At 36.7% G+C, this 20,863-nt stretch overlaps 2 protein-coding genes and 1 long non-coding RNA gene across 3 annotated transcripts in view; all 3 read right to left on the bottom strand.

The window, feature by feature from the left end:
* The window catches only part of LOC124638651 (beta-1,4-N-acetylgalactosaminyltransferase bre-4), a 202,332-nt gene extending 195,899 nt beyond the window's left edge, over window positions 1-6,433 (bottom strand). The window contains exon 1 of the mRNA XM_047175645.1: window positions 6,139-6,433. The gene's annotated coding sequence lies outside the window, so the exon portion shown is untranslated. The remainder of the gene's footprint in view (window positions 1-6,138) is intronic.
* Window positions 6,434-8,143: 1,710 nt separating this feature from the next.
* On the bottom strand, window positions 8,144-16,957 carry LOC124639106 (beta-1,4-N-acetylgalactosaminyltransferase bre-4-like). The gene is made up of 11 exons (XM_047176336.1): window positions 16,897-16,957; window positions 15,423-15,620; window positions 15,195-15,275; window positions 14,888-14,953; window positions 14,139-14,229; window positions 13,644-13,768; window positions 13,307-13,317; window positions 13,001-13,242; window positions 10,509-10,637; window positions 10,051-10,146; window positions 8,144-8,327 (listed from the first exon to the last, which is right to left on the bottom strand). The coding sequence occupies exons 1-11, from the start codon at window positions 16,955-16,957 to the stop codon at window positions 8,144-8,146; spliced, it is 1,284 nt and encodes a 427-aa protein (XP_047032292.1).
* A 294-nt stretch (window positions 16,958-17,251) lies between these two features.
* On the bottom strand, window positions 17,252-18,402 carry LOC124639090. The gene is made up of 3 exons (XR_006985443.1): window positions 18,367-18,402; window positions 18,009-18,178; window positions 17,252-17,438 (listed from the first exon to the last, which is right to left on the bottom strand). It is a non-coding gene; the product is annotated as an uncharacterized LOC124639090 (long non-coding RNA).
* Window positions 18,403-20,863: the final 2,461 nt, after the last annotated feature.

The raw sequence follows: 20,863 nt of genomic DNA, 5'->3' as shown, positions 1-20,863 counted from the left end.
CCCGAAGCTCGAGTAATGTTGCCAGGCTATCGTTAGACATTGCACCGGCACTAGTGTTGCCAGACATCTCTTACAAACCTCTTAGGCTAAAATTACAGTTCTATGTATTTAGGACTCCAGTTGGTTAAGCTGACTGTCTACGTATATAAATAGGTACCTAAATAGTAAATAGTATGAAATAACTGTAGGTGTTTTAGGCTATCATGCCTTTGAAAACTCATACTTTCAATGTCCGATTTAATCCTGTCTCAATATGGTGTATATTGAAACAGGATTAAATCAAATTCAAAAGCAACGTAGTCTTTACATTCATTGCATATGTTTATCTTGGAATATCAGATCTGACGGTTCTAATTTACACATTTTAGTCATATATTAAAGCTATCTTATGAAAGCAGCTTCAGCTTTGAAGTAGGAAGACAAACGGGGCACATGCCCGCAGAATGTTGTAAGCATTAAGGTGTCTACACACCAAAGCCGCTGATGCCGGCGGCACAGCCCGGCGGCCCAACCCGCCGGCCGTATTTTGTACAATCATGCCGCCGGCTTTCATAGAGTATTTGACAATTACTAGAACACCACATGCCGCGGCAGTCGTGCCGCCGGGCTGTGCCGCCGGGTCAGCGGCTTTGGTGTGTAGACCCCTTTAGGACTCCATTAAGGCTCGGCGTCGGTAATGATTAAATTATTATCCAACAGTTTGCATGTAAGACAGGTTCACTACTTAATTCCATGATGTAACAGAGACAATGTGTACGCTGTTTCATTAATGTTAATGCTACTCGTGAGTTTCCGACGATTATTTGATGTCGTCATAATGTGTACATCTGTATGGCATGAGTGGATGAGACAGGGCATCCCAGGATTTTAAGTCCTGGTTCAAAAAGTAAATACAATTTTCGCCAGGCTTGATAAAACTTGGCTGGCAACTAATTTCGGAATTTTCTGAGCCTAAGCACGCATCTTCGCTACCCGATGATTATCTTAAAATGGATTCTGCGTAACTTCTCGCGCAATGTTCCGAGCCGCCATAAAGTTTGACGAGACCTACACATATCCATTGGTGGCTATTGCATAGCATTATTATTTATACATATAAGCATGAATGAATCACAAGGCGCAAATTTGAATGCGGTTTATGTTCGATGTTTACATATCGTCTCAAGGTCAGTTGGATTTAGTTGACTATCAAGGTTATTTGTTCTTAGTAAATAAGGAAGGAAACTGTAGTATTTGTATGAATAACTAGATATTGCTCAGCTAAACTACTACCATGAGAGGCTGATACATTTATGAGAAATATCCTATGTCCTTTCTCAAGTTTCAAACTATATCTGTACCAAATTTCACACAAATCGATTCAGTAGTTTAGGCGTGAAGAAAAGACAGACAGACAGACAGACAGAAAGACAGACAGACAGAGTTACTTTCTCATTTATAATATTAGTTAGGAAAGAAGTCAGGACCAAACTTCTCACGTTGGATGTCGGAGCAGGGAGTGTCAAGCTGAAAGTGATCAAGACATCCGTGTGTTTTTCAATGGCTCCGTATATTCCGATGACTCATTCAAGACTTAAACATTTCCAGACTTCAATACAAGAATCATAATATCCGTTTTATACCAACAAATGCGCATTGGAGCGCATCAAAGCGAAGCGAGGAAGATTTGCGAATACTCTAGGCAGACTTTTCGTTATCACATTTCGGTCAACATAAACGCAAAAAATCCCGCCACATAAGTACCATTCTAATGAAGAAGTTAAAGGATTTAATTCGTGATAACAAGCTTTACAATACTGGTTTATGATTATGCACTCTGGTAGTTAATTTACAGTTAGTTTAACCATGCCCGATTAATTTGAGACTAATCAGAAAACACGTGTTCCACACATGGTTGACTTTGACACCTAACTAATAATTTTTAGACTGCATACCACCTAAGGAAACCGATTATGATCGAAACGGCTACAGAAATAGACAATCGAGTGGTATGGCATACATATTGAAGTCAAGGTGAGATACGAGATACAACAGGGGTAATACATTCCGCTGCCGAACACGCATTTAGACTGCAGTTGCTTCTACAGCATGCTGTTCATGAATTGATTAACCTCCTTTATGTAAGTTTAGCAAATGTGTAAAGACTTTTTCTAACGGAGAACTCTTCCGCATTGAATCTCTCTATCGCTGTTAGAGAACCAACTCCGGGTTAACATCGCCTTTGTACGCAATCTCTGTTTATCGTGTGTGTATTAAACATTTTTTTGTGCAGTAAAAGAATAAATCAGAACTTTATGGTCAATCAATTTGTTCTCAATCAATTTTTTTCTGATCGTTACGAGATAAGACGACTTACTTATTCTTATGTCCTTTCAGTTTTTTATGATCTGATGTGTTTTGAAGAAAACAACGAACAAGCAATTGCATTTTTTACATATAAAACAGCCACTTTTGGAACGGGCAAGTAGAGTCAAACTTTTTATATTTTTTACATTGATAAGGGCTTGTAAAGGCCCAAATGGAATAATTAATATGACTTTGAATATAATACTACCTAGGCTCACTGCATAACTGCAATGCTAGGTCAGGACATCCTGTACCTATGCTAATTTACAACTGAGTAGAAGGTACCTACCTTGTAAAACGATACTAGGGACTATAATAAAAAGTTATGTTATTATTGTCAATAGAGCCGATCCCAACATAGCTTAGAAAAAGGCTAGGTAAAAAACAAATGAAATACCAATTTCTGAAAAAGTTCTGAAACTGTTTCGATTTCTGCACGTGGTTGTCGAACGTAGGTAAGCATTCTCTCATGTGGGTATAAGATACCTTCAGGGAAAACGAACATGATTAAAGTCTAGCCAGAACTTGATTTATCTTTCTAAGACAATTTCTACCTAATGTACAGATAGGCAAGTAACAATATTTTTATTACATCTTCAAAATGTTGTACTAACTAATAAACAGGAGTATGTTTATTACAATCTGTAAAATAAGACAGCATGCATCACTTTTAACGATGTCTCGTCGTAAAAAGATTTTTATTACATAATCTACTACACTTTACAAGCAACTTTCACCGTAACCTAATCTGCATGAAGTAGGAATAATTGGGATTGTCGAAAAATAAAAGGTTATTTTCCGACAAAATGGCGGATTATATAGCACGTTTGCATCCGAAAGCTGGCACTACGATGCTGCGAAGTCATTAGGATAAAACTCACGTTGCCGAAACAATGACCGCAACCGTAATGGGAGGTCGAAGTAGCATTAACGCCGGGACCATGTGCGTTACAATTAAAATTCGCCATTTTTGCACACATGGTGTCCTCTAACACATCGACAAAAGGTAACAACTCCTTATTTTGTGGTAGGTATATAATAGCCTTGTAAGTGGTATAGTTAGTTTAATGAATCAATCAGGTACTACATACGCATTAAATGTACCTATTTCTTGAACTATCGCAACAAGCAACCGATTACGAAAACAAGAAAATCCAATACGATAGCGAACTAATTTTCTACACCATAAACTCCGTTCATTGTTCAGAAGGAATAAAAAATCAAATGATATCAAAACTGTATATTAATGCATTACATTTCACGATCTTAGTAAGTGAACATACTACCTAGGACAAACAAGTTATTTTTGTTGCTAAGTCGCTCGAATACGTACAAATACATGCTGTAAGTTAGGACACACGCTACGGAAATGATGAGCAAAGATAGCAATTTTAGTTTGAAACCAGCCATGCAGTCTGTTGTTCAAGAGTTTTGGAATGAAGGGATCCAAGGAGTTCTTCGTTCTTGAGGATAGGAGGGGAAACACTGGAAAAAAATAAAAACGTTAAAATTGGTAATGGATATCGGAGCTATGGCCTTTTTGACGAGTATTCTGGGCCCCGATTCTCCTAATTTTACTTAAGCGTCATACGATTCACGTTCGGCTCGATTCGACTGAGATCCGATCCCGACTCGATTACGATTGAAGCGTATGTGGCATTCCGCTATTTTTTCTTTGAAATAAACGTTTTTATCCGTTTCTGTCATTCAATAATGAATCATTTTGTCTGCAAATGATTTACGATTGCAAAATGATTGTACAGCAAACTACCGTATGGACCAAAATCACCAAAATAGCAGACCAATCGCACACCAATCAAATGTCAATCGAATACGATTGGTCTTTTATTAGTAGCAGAATGCCCTATGATTAAAACTGCTATTGCGATCATATTGCGATTCGATTTCTACTCAATTTTGACATTATTAACTTAGGAGAATCGGGCTCCTGATCTCAATGTAAGGACCAGTTAAGGAAGGCCGTAAACGAAAGAGGTTTATTATGAACTATTACGAATAACGTCACGTAATTTTAATAAACATTTGAACATAGAGCGTAAAAAATCAAATAGGCGTCTTCGATGCGTGAAAAGCGAACGCCATTTAAAATTATTTTTACACAGTCAGATCGAGGAAAGAGCAGATAAAATGAGATGAACGAGAACGACTCGCGAATTTCGCTATAATTAGATTTTAGGTATGTGAATTGATAATGCGAAACACAGTACACAACATACGGACTTTTTTATTGTAAATATCGATTCTTTTTCCTTACTGTGTCGTGATCTGTTTTGTGTCAACGGGAACGTCCGACGATGACGTCACAGCTTATCGTCAGGTAAGATGAGGTCAACCAGGTTCACATAGTGAACATTTAGGTATTAACAATGTAAATGAAGTGACGATTGGATCGCCGCATATAGAATTAGACTTTACACCGTTGCAATTGGGTTCAAAGTTCATTGCTGTGGTGTTTTTTTGTGTTGGTATAATTATGTATTCTGAATGAAGTTAATATAGTAAATGTTGTTGAAGTTAGTTGAAATTGAAGCGTAATAAAATAATATGGTTCAGTTATGTTAATAATATGTAATCCACCAATTATAAAAATACATTTGCCCGCTATCCCTGGGTTTACTTTGTAATTCCATAAGACCAATTTTTTTTCCTATTTGTTTATGTATGACTCAAGTATACTATTTTCATGAAAGGCAGTAAATATTTAATTTCAGCTCCTTTAACCAATAATAAAGATATCTACAGCGCGGTAGATAATTGTTTTTTTCCTCATACATCCAGGATATTAATGCACTACAAGAGTCCTTTGGATCCAGATAGGTCAGAAAGCTAAATTATAGCAGTCTACAGCAATTTACACACATAGGAAATATTTAAATGAGATTATAGTGCAATCACTTCATTGGGCACATCCTCGAGACAATAAGACTTGCCTTGGCGAGGTCATATCAATATTGGAGTGCTAAATTGTAGTCTTATGTAACTAACCATAGACAAGAGCACATTTGGGTATATTACCTTCTTGGTCTTATTGAGAAAAAGGTTTGATAGGTATTATAGTTTTTTCTTTTTTTTATGATGACTTCTGTAGTCATTTATTTTATTCTGTACTTGTGTTCTTTTTTTAAAAGAGGGCACTACTTATTTTTTTATAGAACAATATAGGTACCTATGTCACTATTTTACTAGAGAAAAAAATATTGTTATTATACTTACCTAATATTATGAAACTATAATTTAATTAAATGATTCAATAAATAAGTAACTCATTTAGATCACTGAGTATTCTAATATCTGAGTACACACATCACATACTGCTACTAACTTTTGTTATTTTCCATATAATATTAAATCAACTAGAAACATAATGAGGTGTTTACATGATTTTCTTGTTTCTGAATATAAAATCTCAAGACTATAATTTTGTAATTGAAATTGTGCATTCATTTTTATGTTGCTAATTAAACTTGACGATTGGAATGTATATAAGAGGAATATAATTGAAATAACATTAATGCTCGTATGTTTAATGTGTTTTGTATGGTACATCTAATATTACTGCTCACATAAGACTCATAAACTTGTCCAAGGTGAACACATTCGATTAAAAAACCTATCCTCGGTTAATATGCTGTCGATTAAAGTACAATTTCATAAAAATAACAACAAAATCCATTCCTACAAAACAGGTTTCTAAATTTAGACTAATGCTAATAAAAAACTGTGTCAAATGATAATTTTGCACACAAAATATTATGCAAGAACCGTCCTTACCTTTTAATTAGTCCAGTTTTTAATTCCCGAACAAGTTGCGCCAAAAATCAGAAACAGAATTACACAAAAAAAACAAGTCTTACGAAAAAAACACTGCCTACACGATTTTGACAATTATAACCGCCGGTTTTGATGCGAACACGTTACTAGGAATGCTAAGAATTACACAGAAATGTTACTTATTACACAATCTGATAATAATTAACTGGTGAAAGTGCGAAATTGGAAATATTGTCAATGCGGAAAATACACATGAAGCCGTCACTGCCTACCGCAAACCGCAATATTCAACTGACATTTTATCTTTGCGAAAGAATATACCAGTGTTGCCAGTTGGGTAAACATTTCTTACCCTAGCAAAACAGTCGGTATTTTCAGCAATATCTAAGCCAATATTTCTTAATAGGATAGACCTTAAATTAAATTAAGATTTTGAGACGAGAACACAGAATGTTTTCTCGGCATACGTAAATTAAATATTATAATTTAGCCAATATTTTACTTGGTCATGGTGCTTAAATTTACATCCACCACTGTTTGTTGGAAACTAATGATGGCAACACAAATAAATACGATCGGTTTTACCCAGAATTATGAATTGGGATTTTAATAATATTTAATGTATTCATATCTCATTTCTTTAATGGACGTGTCACTAAAAAACGATTATTAAATAAATATATATTGTGTTTCTATTTTAATATAATTGTACTTGCGCAGTGTCTATAGCGTCATCTGTGTATCAATGAGGAACTAACAGCATTTGCTGCGCGGTTGTTTTAACGATTTTGGAGTTGGAAGAGAGTTAAAGACTGTCCCATAAAGCTTTGATTTGCAATCTTGTCTTTGAAATAAATATAGAGAAGATACCTTAGTGAACGACAAGCAGGTGTGCACATTTAGCTACCTACATGCATCGCTTCTACCTACAGAAGCTGAAAATCGATCTCAGTGGCGTGCACTTAGAGAGGCCTATGTCCAGCAGTGGACTGCGATAGGCTGATGATGATGATGATGATGATGATGCATCGCTTGTTCTTACGTCTTTTACGGCTAGACCTCAAGTACGGCTACACTGATTTAACCGGCTACAGATACCTACCTAGGTATAACCGGCCATATCCCGCAAAACTTAGTTGTACTATGTGGTCCGTTACGTACTGCCGTACTGCATGTACTTCCATAAGCACTATGTTATGTACTTCCTTACTGTACTGTAGGTACTTCGTTATGAACTTGCTTCTGTACCTACTCTCCTTCTCTCGTGCTACCCTTATATTTTTCTATACGGTGGCTAGGTTAAAATTGCGAGGATTGATCGATCAAAAGGTTAAGCAACACTTGGCGTAGTCGGTCCATCGATGGGTGACCATCTTGTCATGTCGAGTTCTTCCCCCTATTTGCAAATAAGTACGACCCACACAGCCTTTTGAATGTGCCATTTGTTTTACTTGAACGTTTTTTGCAATAAATGACTAACCAAGTATTCTATTCCTTTAGTAGAATTACTTTTTCACATTTCTTGCAAGAAAATTCAGTAAAATAGAAAGCAATACGCCATGTTCTATGTTCAGGAAACCTACAAAACTAGGTAAATGGTAAGTAATACCTCATCTCCATAGGTAGGTAACAAGGGGTATATTTTACGCTGTAGGTACAATGCTGCAAGCTATTCGAATGATATACGGGTGGAAAGCTCTACGACGCATCTGCACAACTATACCTACAGCCATTGTTTTTTTAAAAAAGCTTTGGAAACTCCACAGTATAGTGAAAAATCCTAAAAATTCGTGAACAAAGTTGCTCTCAGTATTTTTTTGTTTCTTTGCAATGGATAAACTGGTTTATTTTTGAATTGTATTCCTATAAAAGTTCAATTTTAATAGAAAATGGGTGCTGACACAAGCATTGCTACCTACTCCTAATGAAAACGAAGAATACACAAAATAAAAGAAAATAAAATAAAAATAATGAAAAATATGATACTTAATATTGATTTTTTTATTTAGAATTTATAAAATGTTTTGCCCCATTTAAGGTTAAGTTCCGTTATGTTGTCATCGCGAGGGTTGATTTGCACCACGATATGTGTACACAGATGATAAAAGTTAGTATTCACGACATAGTATTCAGAATTTGACAGTCCGTCGACTTTGTACCTTTCTACAGCTCTGCTTAAAAGATGGTGTCTGAAAAAGAAAATGTAATCTTCTATTAACAGTTGGCCCATCAGAAATTCATTATTTTGACGACCTCGATGGCGCAAACGTCACCATGCCGGATTGCCGTACCTGAGGTCCCGGGTTCAATTCCCGGTTCGGTCGACATTTGTGTCGTGAGCATGCTTGTTGGCCGTGGTCTGGGTGTTACAATATGTATTTATAAATATGTGTTTATATGTAGCTATATGTAGTTTATCAGTTGTGTTAGCACCCATAACACAATTTAATTAATAACTTACCATGGGGCTAACCGACCGTGTGTGAAAAAGGTGTCGAGACATTATTGTTGAGACATTATGTCAGGTATGAATCGGATTGATTTAGAAAGTTTTTAAAACCAAAGATAAGTAGTAAGTATGTGCTTTATTTCCACCCGCGGGGAAACTACTCACGTCCCTCACCCTGGGTCAAAGCCTATCTTCGTCTCCAGGGTACCTATCAGGGTACTTATCTTCTTAAAAGAAATTTCAGTCTTTGAGTGAAACGAACAAATAAACAGTTAATAATATACTTTTTGCACACTGGCGGACTTAACGCCGTGAGCATTCTCTACCAGTCTACCTACAACTACCTACACATACTGTAGTAGGTAGTTGTCTTGTCTCGTTGGTCTAGCTGTCGCAAGCGCGATTGCTGAGCATGAGGTCTCGGGTCCGATTCCCGGATCGGGCCGAAATCGCTTTGTAGGTTTTAGAAGACTTTCACAAAGCAGCCCGGAGTCTGGAAGATGGTGATTGATTCACCCCTGCATCGGAGAGCACGTTAATGTGGGTCCTGCGCCTGATCTCTCTCCGGTCGTGTCGGATTGCCGTCCAATCGGGCTATGAGAGTGAAGGAATAGTGAGTGCACCTGTGTCTGCGCAAATGCTCGTGCACTATAATATGTCCTGCGCAGCTGGCTGATCTCGTTATATGTGAACAGCCGCCGTGGCCGAAATCGGCCTTGGACGCCATTATATTATTATTATTAGTTGTCTTGTCTTATTGTAATAGCTTGATACACTGGCTTCTGTACATATACCAATTATGTACCTAGTTAGTACTTACGCTTAATCAATAGTAAGGACCAGCTCATACTATTCAGAGGAATGTTCCAGATATGTTATGTGGCTAACCGACAATGTGTCATGTAATTAAGTCATTGGCAATTTACCAGATTCCTAGATAATATAGCTGACAGGCAAGTTAAGCTAGATTTAGTTCTTGGAAAATACCGAAAACTGCACAATGACTTTTGATTGCATATCTAAATCTCTAGTTTTGTAGAAGTTGGCGAAAAACTGGTGTAGTTAAAAAGTTTTCGATAAAGGTGGTCCACAATATAACTTACCATCCTCGAAGCCCTTTTCCCAACTATGTTGGGGTCGGCTTCCAGTCTAACCGGATTCAGCTGAGTACCAGTGGTCCACAATATAATTTTTTTTTTTTATTTGAATAGGCCTACAAAAGCTCTTCCGAAACGTCAAGCCAATTGCACGGTTTCACGAAGTGGCTCTCATGTAAATCAACCGACAAGAAACCCCATAAACACTCTCCAAAAACTACATATTTCATCATCCTCATCACACTCTTTTTGTATAAAATACTCATTCAAATAGGCACCAGAAACAATGAGCAGCATTGCGAAGACTTTAGGTACATATCATAAAGCCTATAAAGAAAGAAGGTTTGAGTATATAGTTCCACTTACCTGAAAGGATTAGCCGGTTCACGAAGATGTGGCAAAATGTGGTAAATGCCAACATGCGCTTGGTATCTCACAACCGGGTATCCCGAAGCACGGAGTCTTCAACAAAAGAAGATTATGTCAGTGATGAACCTACTTAAACTCCTAAAGAAGTCGAAAACAATGATCATCATTCTCCTGCCCGTATCCCAATTTTATTTGCGGTCGGCGCAGCATGTTCTCTTCTTCATTACTCTTCTGTCATACTGCGATGACTTAGGCTTAAGTTTTACATCAGGCCGTCTGCCTAACGTGATGCTACTCCTGATTTGACCTTGCTCGTGTTGAAAACTATGTTCAGAAGATCATGATACTGACCCCCCTAATATATTTAACTCGTAAGTCATGTCTACATCAACGTTAGCCGATATACTTTTGATGTAAAACGATATACGTTTTGAAAAGTTGTCAAAGTTCCTCACCTCCAATACATATCGTTGTCTTCACCTCCCCAGCCGAAGTACAGGTTGGAGAAACCATTGGCTCTCTGAAACTGCTCTATGGTCATCGCAACAACGCCGCCAAACAATGATTTATGCTTGTACGATATACTGAAAAATATTAAAAATAAAATGATTGAAACATGTCCCGACCAAAGAAACTGTAGGAAAAAAGAAACTGTATGGAATTTGATTTTCTTGCAGCTCTAAAATTAACAGGACACAAAATGTAATATTGCAGGCAATTAACATTCATAAACGGTGTTAATGTAATGTACCTACCCAAATTTTGAGCCTGAATCTTGTACCCGGTTCTTGAGCATGAACGTAGATACAGTCATGGTCAACTAATTAAAGACACCCCCCGACTCGAAGTTGAATAAATAGTTATAGTACTAACACGAGCTTAAACACTGTTTAAAATGTAATGTTATTATTATTTAAATAAACATTACATTTAGTTCTTTAAATTGAAGACAAAAAATATTTACTTTCTTTAATACTTTAGATATAACGCTCTATGGGAACTGAACACTAACTTTTGTAGCGGATACTTGGCTGGTCAGCTAATTAAAGACGGTAACAGCGGAGTTAAGAAAAAGAACGAACGATAGAAATAGTTCCCCATACTTTTTTTTAAAGTTAGAAAAATATTTATGAAAACTCGCACTAGGTAATCATTTAGGTTCCCTTTACAATTTTTTTTCATTTTAGTCCAATCAATACTACTAAAACAAAACTTCTGGTAAGTAAAATGTTTTAGGCTTTTTTAAATAAAGTTTTGTCATGCGAATTCATTCATACGACTTGAACTGAAATAAGGACATAGTAATAAATTTATTATTAAAAATGCCTTGTTCATGGCAATAAGTCAAAGTTTGGGAATAACTGAAAACCGACGTCAAGGAAAACTTGTCCGCAAACAGACTTTACAGTGGTGTTATAAGGAAATTCACATTATTCGCTATTGTTTTTTTCGGGGTCATCTAATGTTAAAAGGACGAAAATTGTGTCTGCAGAAGTTTAAGAATGACAGCCGGGTCGGGAAAACCTGTAGTGCATGTGTATACGATGATGTTACTTTTTGAAAAGCATGGCGTATCCATACTGTAGTTGGCGTTTTCTATCAAAGGTGAAAGATGCTCTGAACAAATATTAAAAAAATGTTTTTTTTTTTTTTATCTGATAAAACAAAAGGATTTGATAAATTTTATAAAAATAAATTGAAAATAATTGATTGAGATGAATTGAAAAATCCAAAACATATGATGGAACCAAAGTACCCCAAGAAAGTTCTCAAACGTAGGAGGTAAAAATGTTACAGTGTGGGGCTACTCGCCACTGTTTAGTGTAAGACCCTTCATAAAGGTATTATTAAAAACAGACGAATTCAAGTACTAAGTATAATATTTCAGAAACAAGCATATTCTTATAAGCTAAGCATAATTTATCGGTCACTAGGACTTTCTAAATTAGAAAAGTTCTGAAAAACACTGCAAGAGTAGTAAAAATTACTCTTTGATCGAGCAACTTATGACGGTTTTGTTTTGGCCTATTGCAAATCCAATGAAACAAAAACTGGTAATAGGTGAAAAGTACCATGGCAGTAAGTCGTACATGGAACATCGGTCAATTTTACACAGATTTTAATTAAGCATGGAAGAAAATTCTCTTAGCAACTTCTACAAACCTGACCGCTTGCTCGTTCAGGGATGTCGTACTGTTATTGAGGTAAAAGGAAATAAACCGAATATTAATACTTATTGGAATGTTTAATTATAGTGTAGGGAATGTTGTTGTAGATAGGTAACTCCAATAATATCAATAATTTGTATTTCTTACTCTGAGCAAATGGAGTGTCTTTTATTAGATGGCCAGGCCTAGTTGTGGATCATACCGCCCAAGATTCGGATAAAGCGAAAAAAAAACTAGGTGCGGGAGATTATTGAATATAGTCATTAGTTTTAACAGTTCTCAATGCCCTCTTAAATATTTTAAAATAGAAAAGAAAGTTTCAATAGCAATCTGAAAAAAGAAATACAGATGAAAAGCCCTAAGTTAAGATTCCAACAGTGTCTTTAATTAGTTGACCACGACTGTAGATGGCAAGGAAGGTAGTACATTGCTAATGTCTTGGAAGAAAGGCGACGAGCAAAGAAACAATGAATTGACTGAAAGACGATATGACTGGAAAGAATGTCATTTGTGAGATGACATGAGATAGAGACGCATGTAACTAGAGGTAGAAGAAAACAAATATGGGATAAGGACAGAGTATTCTAAATAGTAGATACGTGATGATGTCCTCCTAGCCGATTATGGGGTATGGCGGCTGTACTCATGTAAGGACATTAGAGCAACTGCGCAGGACATATTATAGTGCACAAGCATTTGCGCAGACACAGGTGCAGACCCGGTGGGACGGCAATCCGACACGACCGGAGATAGATTAATGGTAGGTACATAATCCTTACTTATAATTCTTTTCCATGTTCGTATCGTTAACCACAGCGCACATATGTCGAGGCAACGTAGGACAGTTGTACAAAATGTTCTCATCCATTGGCAACAGATCCAAATCGTGGAATATAACGCAGTTGAAAGTGTTGAACTTCATCATCTCCTGAAAGCCGGCGTTGTACACTCGGCCCTTGTTAAATAGTTCGGTGCCTAAAACGATGAGGATTTTATAACATTTATTTGGTGTTGATTTAACCTATACCTACTGTTAACTGATAACTGTCAAGGGCATTCCCTAGACGTTCAATATATGGTATTGCGCAATATATACCTAAGGTAAAAATATTGTGCAATCATTTCGTTCACTAAAAATCATTGTAATTGTTACACTCATAAATGTAATTTTAAATCAAACTGTAAACGAACCGTGTAATCAATTGTTAGTTAACCAAATATATAAATAAATAAATTGCGCAATCTTCAATATTAACTCTAAACACCAATAAACTTGCACAATATCGTTATATGTATTGCGCAATTACATCGTGCGGTCTAAGGACCGCCTAATTAAAACAGTTTTTAACAAACACTTGTTCCTTTTTTTAGAAATACTTACATGCTTTGTTTCGTATGGGTAATTAAAAAGAATTTACTTACCATATTGTTCAATGACAAATATTTGGTATTCAAGTTTCTGCGCCATCAGAAATGGATGTATGTTGTTCAAAAATATACCAAGGTTATGTAGACGATTCCTGAAAACACGGATTAACAAAGAATTAAATTATTGTCTGAAAAATACATAAATAAAAGTTGTTAATTCTTATTAAAATAGGAGAACTTCCTCAGATTATGACATTCTTCAGGGTCATCAAAATACGTTCAGTAGTTTGTGTAAACAATAAACATCCATCGGTGTCAGAAACTAATGCATTTATATTAGAAAATAAATAATAAATAAATAGTTTATTTCTTCACTTTGTACATAATTTCACAATATTTTGCTTAATTCTAAATAAGTGCTGATGAATGATTTGCCTGAACTAGCTAAACACCTGTGTAGCTGTGTAGTAGGACAATGCATATGGGGTATTTAAACATAGACAATTAAGTAATCCTAAATATATCTTTTTTTATGTAAAATAACAATACCTGTATGGTACGATGATGCCAATCTTCATCCTTGGTTGACAATCTAAAGGCTTGTACACGCCTCCTTTCTTCAACTTTGGGTAAATATCCTCTGCAGTTATATTTATACTTGTCAGGTTTAACGGAATTTTCGCTGTAATATAATTAGGTTATGGGCATGGAGAGCAAAATGACTAGCGGAGATGTCATAACGCAAAATCTCCTAAGAAAGGAGCGCGCCAAAATGTGTTACTAGCTCCGCCCTTACACGCCTTCTTTGAAAAGTGAACGTCTCATCTAATAACTGTCATAACTGATCATACCTACCGTATGCTGATCAACCTACAAGAAGGCGCCTGACCTACCTTACTTATGGCATCTCACATAGATTTCTCCAAAAAAGTTTAAATACCAACTAGAGGGTTTAATCGAGGGTTTCCTCGAGTTCGTCATGAAATGATATCTAATTCGATTAATTGACAAGCAAATATAAATATTTCGAGTTTGAGTTTGATTCCTTTGTCGTAACTACTTAAAAAACATACTAATTCTAAAATTTTCATACGGCAGGGTACTTGCAGCGAAGATTACCAGGGAATGTCTAATGTCGGTTTTTCTCATCATCCTCCTGCCCTTATCCCAATTTTATTTAGAATCAGTTTCTTTATCTCCCCTACCTGCTAATTAAGATTCTATTAACGGATAGAGAGTACTTCGCTTTATCATAGCTTTTCTAAATGTGTACTTTATGTGGAAATACAGAAACTCACGATAAGGTTTCTTCCGGACACAGTACGGTAAACCGGGACCCTTCGTACGAATGTCCATTTCTGTATCTAAAAACGAAAAGACATGATTACCTTTCTTGTTTTCAAGTTTCTAGAAAGTATGTTTCTTAACACTAGATATTCTTGAAGACATACTTACCTCAATTATGACTTACATACATGATATAAGGTCGTTAGCGTTAGACCCTTTTAAAACTGATACACTCACTTAGTAGTCTAAGTAATACTATATTTACTAAGTGAGTGTATCAGTTTTAAAAGGTAAAGAAAAACCCTATCAAAGTCTTACCGACAAAGTCGTCATCTTCAACTGTTTCAGTTTTTTCAGGCTTTTTAGTATTGTGTGACACCGCAGTCTCGTATTTCTTGGCTGTAATGAGATGATCGAATTCATTTTTAAAAGGCAATTTTAAACTGCCAATTGATAATGATTGCACATTAACTGGGAGTACAACTAATCAAAAAAAGTATGATTTTTAATCTTTAAATTGCCTAATGTTTCAATGAAAATTCTTACTGAAAGTAACGGGAACATCGTAGTATATCTTGTTGACGACAATTTGTCCGTTCATAGAGGGTAACTGGCTCCTGTGGGAGAGCAGGCAGACCAGGGTTAAGCAGACGAAGAGTATGAGAGCCCAGCGCCATCTGCCGCGCCTTCTGCGATTCTCGTTGGCTTCTAAGCACTCATGGAGCGAAGACAGACGCTCTCTTTCTGAATACAGATAATACGTATATTTTACACAAACCCTACATACACATTTTAGCCGCTGTATGTCTTCAAGATAAATGTAAAAACATAGCTGGGCATTAACTCGTTAATCCGTTAATCGTTAATTAACGAAGTTAACATTTTGATTAGCGGATTAACTTTTAAGTTAACTTTAAAAAATGTTAACGGACATGTTAACTTCCGTTAATTATGCAGAAGTCCGTTAATCGTTAATCCAATGCCTACTATTAATTTACCGCACGGCTCCGCGGGACGAGGCGCGAAAAGCAGGTTCAGACAAGTGCCGGGCGCGGCGAGCGCGGCGCGTGGCAGCGAGTGAAACACCAGATTTCAGACCAGATTTCAACCGAGTCAAAGGCCTTCTCATAGTCCACAAATGCTAGACACAGGGGCTGATTATACTCCTCGGTCTTCTGTATAATCTGCCGCACTGTGTGGATGTGGTCTATGGTGCCTTCTTCCAAGAGATTGTACGAACACCTTTGACCCCCGATTCAGCTTAATTGCTCTTTCAATGTCAAGAGTAGGTATTGGAGCACCGGATTCCTCGGGGAACAGATATTTATAAATCTATTTATTAAATACAATACTGCTATACCCTCAAGCGCTGCAGTAGAACGTCTGTTTTCCACGGGTAAAGACATTTTAACACCAAAACGAGCCCCGCTTTCAGACGAGAACTTCAACATGTTAATGTTTATGAAGGGGAATATGCACCTTATGTCCAACGATTAAATTACACATTTATTTATTTACGATATAAAAATGCAATTTTACACGTAGTTAACGGATTAACGATTAACTTTAACTTGCGATAATTCTTCCGAAATGTAACGCTTTAACGTTTAACGAAGCTAACTTTTTTTGTAGCGGATTAACGATTAACGAAGTTAACAATTTTATTAACGGTGCCCAGCTATGTGTAAAAACTAGTGAAAGGGACTTTCGTTAAGTTGGTATGTTTTTACCTTAAAGGCATACTCAAGCTAGCATAACTTATGTCTGTACTTAAGGTCTTTATTCTTATATAATTTAACATTGATCCCAAACGATGAATAAGTACTTACCTACTTATTCAACAGTATCTGAAGAGCCAATTTAAGTTACGTTTCATTTAATTTAAGAAGACTTCATGATAAATCATCGTAGGTATCATAGCTGTGTTTGGACTCATTAGTAAAGTCTTGTAATGATTTTACGTGCATTATAAAGGCGTGTTTTTAGTGTTTTCTAAACGATTAATTTATCAGGTACTTACTGGGAGTTCTATGCGTGGTCACTACTTTTATGATCTTCCTAACCGGCAAATATGTGTTCATAGTAGAGAATATAACTGACAAATGAGCATCATTTTCGTGACTACTATATTTTCTAAACAACGTAGGATGTGTACGAATTTTCAAGCAAACAGTTTGTTTATTTACAATTAATTAGTCAATCATCCAATCCATCACAATTTGAGTCGAAGTTATATGAAGGATTCCATTCATTGTGCAATATACAAGAAGTACCTAGAGGTAGTAGGCGTGATGTCAGGGTAAAAAACAATGATTTTAAGTATTGGGTAGGTACGTATTTTTTTATTTTAACAAAAAATTAAATATTTACTAAGATATAAAGCAACTACGATTTTTGATTGAGAGTGGTAGACTGTACAGAAGAATATACAACGCTTTTACTTTTATGATTTTTTTTGCAATTTAGCTGATACTGCGCAGTGGCGCAACACGTCATCAATGTTACATATTCGGGAACAGCAGATTTTGGCAAACTCGTACATCTTGTAGTCTATATCTATGTCTGAAACAAAAAGTCTGGTTAGCTTTCTACGACCAAGTTAACCGACAACGCGAACGTCAGTTTTCTTAAACAACTGTTTACTACTTCATATAAGACTGTCTCATTTAGTGGCCAACTCAGAGCAAATCGGTTCCAGTCTAAACATTGGTCTTACAGCCAGTTTCTTCATCAAAAGTAATCAAAGTAATGTCTACAATAAAAGTAACGGTTTCTCATTTAGTGGCCAACTCAGAGCAAATCGGTTCCAGTCTAAACATTGGTCTTACAGCCAGTTTCTTCATCGAAAGTAATCAAAGTAATGTCTACAGTAAAAATAACGGTTAAATTCGTTTTTTCAAGGCTAAAGTAACAGCAAAACTACCTCTAATAGACATTACTTTGACTTTTACTTTGGCTTTTACTTTTGATGAAGAAATTGGCTGTTAGTTGGCACCTAACCCTCAGTCGCCACAATGCTCTCACTCATTTGAATGCTAACAGTTTGCCCACAATGGACAACCTTACTTTTCGTTGTTTTGTTGCAGAAAACAACGAAAAAAAATAAGAAAAGAGCTGTGAGTGCTTGCTTACCTTGTGCCATTTCCGGACATAGTAATAAGAAAACGTTTTTGTATGCTTTCTGGCAATAGATGAGACCTTCACCATCTTCTACAGGATCACTTGTAAACAAAGGGCTGGCGGTTACCAGAGTCGTCACAGTCAGTACCGCGAGCAGGAAAAGGGTAAACTTCATTATTGATCTGAAAAACGACAAAGTTCTCTTTTGAAACAATCCTGCAGTCACGGTTCATTTTTCTTCTTCCCGTGGAGAACAAAATTACTAGCGGAGGTGACTATATTCCAGTACGGGTACTAGTTCCCAAAGGATGCGGGTGGAACCGCGGGAAAAGTCTAGTATCTTATGTAATTAATGGTAAAAAGTACTCACGATTTAAGTCCAGCCTTCTGTCCAAGTCAGTGTTCGAGTAAGATTTGACTGCATTGAAAATCTTGCTACAATATATATCTTCTAAACGATAACCCTAGGTTAGCTGATAAAATTGCGAAAACAACAGGAAATAAGGCTCAAAAATATAAAATAACCGGCCAAGTGAGAGTCGTGAACGTGTACGAAACAGACGGCCAATAATCTCAATAATAAGCAATAATCTCATACATAAATGATAGATTTTATAACAGAGGGGTAAACATATTTGCCAAGAGCCAGCGAATGTAAGGCTTACGTTATTTTATAAAGGCTGAAACTGTGTGTCTACATTACAGTGATGGTGTCTTGCAAAAAATACTTTTAAAAAATACTTACCTAACTCAATATAATTTGGCAGCCGTCTCCTCCTGTATTTCAAAGGACATACACAATACGGACCACTTTTTATATGATAAAATCTAGATCTTATCTCAGCCAGTCCTGCCTGTAGTGGGTCCCGTTTTACCCAATGACTATTTATTCATTTATACTTTATGCACAATGTACAACGGCGGACTTAACGCCTTAGGCATTCTCTAATTTAGTAAATAACTAATCAATCATTGCTAAGATGAAAGTTTGTGTGTTTGTGATTTCGTACTACTTGAACAGATAATGCAGGCTTATTTCAAGTTTACTAGGAAGGAAGTTTATCAACTAAGACTTATTTTATATATTACCTATTATACTGAGTAAATGTTGGTACGATAAAACTATCTTCCAACGAAATTATACTCAAAAATTACGCTTATTTTTTATTCATTTATTAATTCATAAATTAACAAATATTCTAAAAAATACGTAAACAATAAACTATTACAAAACTAAAATCGTAAAAAATATAACAAAAATATATCTACATTCTTAATCCAAACTTGGATAGATTTTTAATTTTCAAGTTAAACCTAAACCTATCTAAACAACAGGATAAAAAAAGTTAGGACAAATCATTTTCGTTAAGTTTTTGACTTATTCTGACGGTTTCAATAAACTAAACTAGAAATTACTCGTATATAAGTTTCTTCATATACTTTTTGGGTACAAAATAATCGCATGTTGCCAAGAATAAGGTCCAATATAAATACATACTTTATCTTCTTTCATTTGCTAATAATATTAACTCGGTAGCCAAAAAGAATCTCCTGTGAAAGAACAGTAAGACTTGTTTTTATTTATTTTGGATAGTACCTAGTTCGGTTTTTCAAACCACACAGAATTGCGTTGCTAGGGAGTTTTATCCACCATTTCTTCTTCCCAGGAAAAACATATAAGGAGTGGTGAAGGGCGGGAGTTTTTGAGAACTGTCTTTTGTAAACTTGACCTTCAAAAAATGCTTATTTTCAGCCTACTTTGAACAAATTACTCTTGATTGTAAACAGAAATGCGGAGCATAGGTAGCTAGCAAAGAATGTTAAGGCTACATTACGAGTAGCAATGTAGCTTTAACGTCTCTTTTCGTAGGTTCACGTGATGTGATGATTAATATTAACTAAAAAACCTATTTATTACTAAAGAACCTAATTGCCAAAATATTTGATATCAGACAAATATTCAAAAACAGTGTGTCTCTCCAGGGCGTTTAGCGTTTATCAACATATTGTTGACTTCATAGGACAGTCCGACTTTAATCCGACGAGATAAATCGAAAGCATGTAAGTAAAACTGAACTTGTAGCGCGGACCTTGTCTATTGCCCCTCCGCGCCCCTCTAGGTTAAGACGCGCGCCGGCTCGCTACCGAAATTAAAAGTGGAACAGCCGCGCAGCTTTTGCGGCGCGCGCGGAGAGCCGGCAGTGCACGACTAACCGCGAAGCACGACGCATGCGCTCCGTTGTTGACGGACGCCCGCGTCGCTCGCGTGCCGGTGCTTAAGTTCCCTAGTATTAAATAGTATATATTGTGTGTTGTGTGTACGCATTATACGTTTATTTTACCACCAATCGTTTTTTCAAATCAAACTCGGAACGAAGCCCAACTATATTTGGCGCCCAACGTGGGGCCGTTTTCGAGTTCAAACTTCACTGTGAAAAAACAAAAAACAGTGACAGTGACGTTTCGTACGAGTTCTGTATTTTATTGAAAATTTTGTTACAAAAAAGATACTAGCCATGGTGCTTACGCGGTCACGCGCAAATAGTGCTTCGCGGGTAACGCAGCAGCCAGCAGAAACGTACTCTGCGCCTAGTGAGCAGCTGGACGGTGCGATGCCGTCGAATACGGATGGAGGTGCGTTTTTCGTTGACGTGCGATCGTCAACGCCACCGCTGGCAGGACGCCCTGCGTCCGCCGGCGCCCCGGCCTCATCACCACCGCCGCTGTACGGGCGTGAGCTGCCTGGCTACTCCGCAATGCCACAGCACGGGCATGCTCCGCCCGTCGCCTCACCGCAACCACCTATGTCAACACCCGTGGTCATGACGGACCACCAACTGCTATCCTTGCTACAAGCGTTACGGTTG

Source organism: Helicoverpa zea, chromosome 18 (assembly GCF_022581195.2).
Source record: "Helicoverpa zea isolate HzStark_Cry1AcR chromosome 18, ilHelZeax1.1, whole genome shotgun sequence".
NCBI lineage: Eukaryota > Metazoa > Arthropoda > Insecta > Lepidoptera > Noctuidae > Helicoverpa > Helicoverpa zea.
The sequence above is the reverse complement of the archived record's forward strand: the minus strand, read 5'-3'. Positions and strand labels throughout refer to the sequence as shown.